The sequence below is a fragment of the Choristoneura fumiferana genome, chromosome 22 (genome assembly GCF_025370935.1).
Source record: "Choristoneura fumiferana chromosome 22, NRCan_CFum_1, whole genome shotgun sequence".
Taxonomy (NCBI): domain Eukaryota; kingdom Metazoa; phylum Arthropoda; class Insecta; order Lepidoptera; family Tortricidae; genus Choristoneura; species Choristoneura fumiferana.
The window spans coordinates 3,288,400-3,291,953 of record NC_133493.1 but is presented as its reverse complement, the minus strand read 5'-3'; the positions used below and the strand labels follow the sequence as shown (position 1 = coordinate 3,291,953).

At 38.0% G+C, this 3,554-nt stretch overlaps 1 protein-coding gene across 1 annotated transcript in view; it reads left to right on the top strand.

The window, feature by feature from the left end:
• LOC141440175 (cell adhesion molecule Dscam1-like) overlaps positions 1 to 2,630 on the top strand; it is a 28,268-nt gene extending 25,638 nt beyond the window's left edge. Inside the window, exon 27 of the mRNA XM_074104636.1 lies at positions 2,566 to 2,630. Coding sequence (XP_073960737.1) covers positions 2,566 to 2,630 — 65 coding nt within the window. The remainder of the gene's footprint in view (positions 1 to 2,565) is intronic.
• Positions 2,631 to 3,554: the final 924 nt, after the last annotated feature.

The window sequence follows — 3,554 nt, the reverse complement described above, 5'->3', positions numbered from 1 at the left end:
ATGTAATTTAAACAGTCAAATTCAACAAACTTTTATATTTAGTACGCTAACATAGCCAAATGAGACCGAATTAACTCAAACAAATCTTAAAAAACTAGTTTTTTCCAGTCTCAAAATTCAAGGTAAAGTTTAGTAAAAAAGTTGGTACAATCACTATATATTTTCTAAAAGGTACCTTATCGTCGGTGGAAAATATTTAGTGATTATGAGGTGATATCATTTTGAAAAACGACTAATAACTTACGATTAATTTTAATAGTCTTAATTTAAGAACACTGTAGTATTAAAACTCTTACCAAAACTATAATTTTGTCTCAACACACTAAATGATTAACGTATTAAAAAAGTACCTTATTGTCGGACGTAAAATGTTTAGTGACATAGTTAGAATTAGATCTAAAAAAATGCTTTTGATTTGTAGTTGTAACTATTAATCGTATTATTATTACTATAATCAACCTCTAAAGACCAGCAGGTGGTAGGACCTTTGTGCAAGGTCCGCCCGGATTGCTACCACCATCTTGCTCGCTAATCCTGCCGTGAAATAGCAGTGCTTGCATTGTTGTGTTTCGGCGTGGAGAGTAAGACAGCCGGTGAAATTACTGGCATTTGAGGTATCCATCTTAGGCCTCTAGGTTGGCAACGCATCTGCAATCCCCTGGTGTTGCAGGTGTCTAAGGGCGGTGTGGTAATCTCTTACCATCAGGTGACCCACTTGCTCGTTTGGCATCCAGTCGAATAAAAAAAAGACAAATTGGCGTAAATCGTCAATAAGGGCCTCATCACACTAGCGATTCGCGGGAGAGTTGAAAGCGAGGCAAGCGAGGCGCTGCGAGCGCATGGCGAGTTCGCTGCTTTAGCGCCAAAAACGCCATATTGTAGACTTTCGTATAATAAATAGGGCGTCTTCGGCGCTAACGCAGCGAACTCGCAGCGACATCGTTGCGCGCTCGCGGCGATATCGTTTCATGCTCGCGGTGAAATCGTTACGCGCTCGAAGCGAACTCGCTGCGCGCTCACCTCGCTTTCAACTCGCCCGCAAATCGCTAGTGTAATAAGGGCCTAACTGGCTACCGCTTAAGGGTGGCCAGTTATTGATGATTTACCTAATTAAACGCATTTTATGATGATTCTTGACGTTTTTTACGCGCCGACAAGCACCGCAATGGGCCCGCGTGGGAACTAATGCCCAAGCTCTCTCATTCTGAGAGGAGGCCTGTGCCCAGCAGTGGGCGTATAGGCTAGGATGATGATGATGATGATGACGCGCTGACAAAGTACCGACGTCCGACACGTCTTCCAAACCGATACCGAGCGCACAGAAAGCATTCAAGAGCGGCACCGACAATAAGGTACCTTTCTTACTAAACTTTAAGGGATGTTTTAACTCATAAAAATCGATTTAAAACTTGTGTCTCTGTCAAATTAAATTTAGACCCTGCTTATTAATATAGAGTAAAAAAAGAAAAATGATTTTTTTCGACATTTTACTTCAAGCGCGATTATCTCGAAACTAGAACCGACAACAAGGTACCTTTTACCAGATAACGCACACATATAGCCACCCGAGCCGGTTACGGCGAGGGTGGATAGAAGTCGAGGGGAAAATGGGTTTAATGCTGAAGTTTACACTCTGCTTTTCACTTAGATTGCGAGAAATAAAATAGCAACAGTGGAAACAATTGTTCACTTTGTATTTTACGTGTTCATTCATGCCCATAATTAACTAATATTGATATTGGCACCATAAAAATATTAAAAATAGTCAAAAAAACAGTGTGCATGTTTTTTGATGTGCAATGAATTCCCATTCATCGGTCTAGCTTAAATATCTCGGGCAGTAAAAAAAAATACCTAACCTGCTTTGAAATGTACATGACTGGTCAGGGAAATTTAGAAATGTGGTCAGAGAAAGTCAGGGAAAAATCAGGGATATTTTTTTAGGATTTTTAGTAGACGCCCTGATATTCAGGGCACGGAATTTTTCATGCGGCTATTGACAGATTGTAGGGAGAGAGCACCGCTTTTTTATCGATGTTATCGACAAATCGATAGTTTTTTTTATTTTTAATTCATGTTGTAACTTTTATATCGTAAATATATTTTTGCTTGGAATATTATTATAAAATATTTTATATTAGCTATAGTAAGAACTAAAGGAATACAAAATAATATTTTCTCTTTTCTTTTAACAAAGGCAAACAAGCTACCTAACGTTAAGTGGTCTCAGAGGGATGTTTCTTCAAATTGTAAAATATAAAGATATTCGTAATTAGTTATAATGATTGCAATAAAGCAATTTAAACGGATTAAACTTTCCGATATTTCGATTTTTTACTAACCGCCGAAAATAGTACGCATCATCGGAAAGTTTGAGGTTTTATTTAATAAGAACGTAAATTAAAAAAAATAACCATCGATTTGTCGATAACATCGATAAAAAGCGGTGCTCTCTCCCTACAATCTGTCAATAGCTGAACTCGAAATTCCGGGCTTTACTGATATTATTATACACATGTTATATTATCTGTACATTATTAGTACTCACAGTCTATGCCCGGCCAGAAGAACTGCGCGCACAGGTTGTTAACGGCGGCGATGTGGTGCGGCCGTACGTACGAATAATCTAGAGTCGCGTGCGCAGGCGGCTTGTAGTCCTTTATGTGCCTGACAACACAAAGTTTCTGTCAGAAACATATTGGCTCTGTGCACGACATCAGCGCCACCTAGCGTCCGCAACTTTTATGGCTCTGATGCTCTGACGTTTTGAAATTTCATCGCGACATTGTGACAAAAATCAAACCTATAACGTATTAATTTATAACACAAAATTACTGTGATACCGTGATTTGGGTGGACAAAACGTTGTGAATTCATTTTTGGTCATTAAAATTAAATGAGGTAAGTAAAATTTATTCAAAAAGTGTGTTTTATTTTTTAGGGTTTGTTTACTTCATGTTTAGTTGTACTTTTACTGTAAAACGAAAAGATAAAGCTATCTTATTGGTTTCTTCGTTATAATATCGTTTTCAGATCAAAATGAGTATATATTGAAGACCGCTTTTGTGAGTAGGTATCAGTATAATTTAATAAAATAAAATTTCATTCACAAACCGTTTCATAAGGAAATAGTTGCTGGACATGTCCGAGATGTAGAGGAATTAAGAACAAAACAGGGACAGTGTTCAATAATTCAAGCTCGCATCATAACACAAACATCTATTACTAAAATTAGGTAGTTAGAGTCTATACAAATTGCTTTGTTAATGACAGATTCATATGAGTATGACAGATGACAGAGCCAGACCTATTTCTACTTATGGCCACCATGAGCGCTGCGATAGATTTCATCACCCCCACCTAGTACTTCGCACCCTCCCAATACACTGGGCTTTGGATAAAAACTATCCTATGTTCTTCCCCGGGATTCAAACTAAGTGTATGACGAATTTCATCTTAATCGGTTCAGCGGATTAGACGTGATTAAGTAACAAAGAGACTTAAACTTTGGCATTTATAATATTAGTGGGAGTGGGATGGGATTGACATCGAAG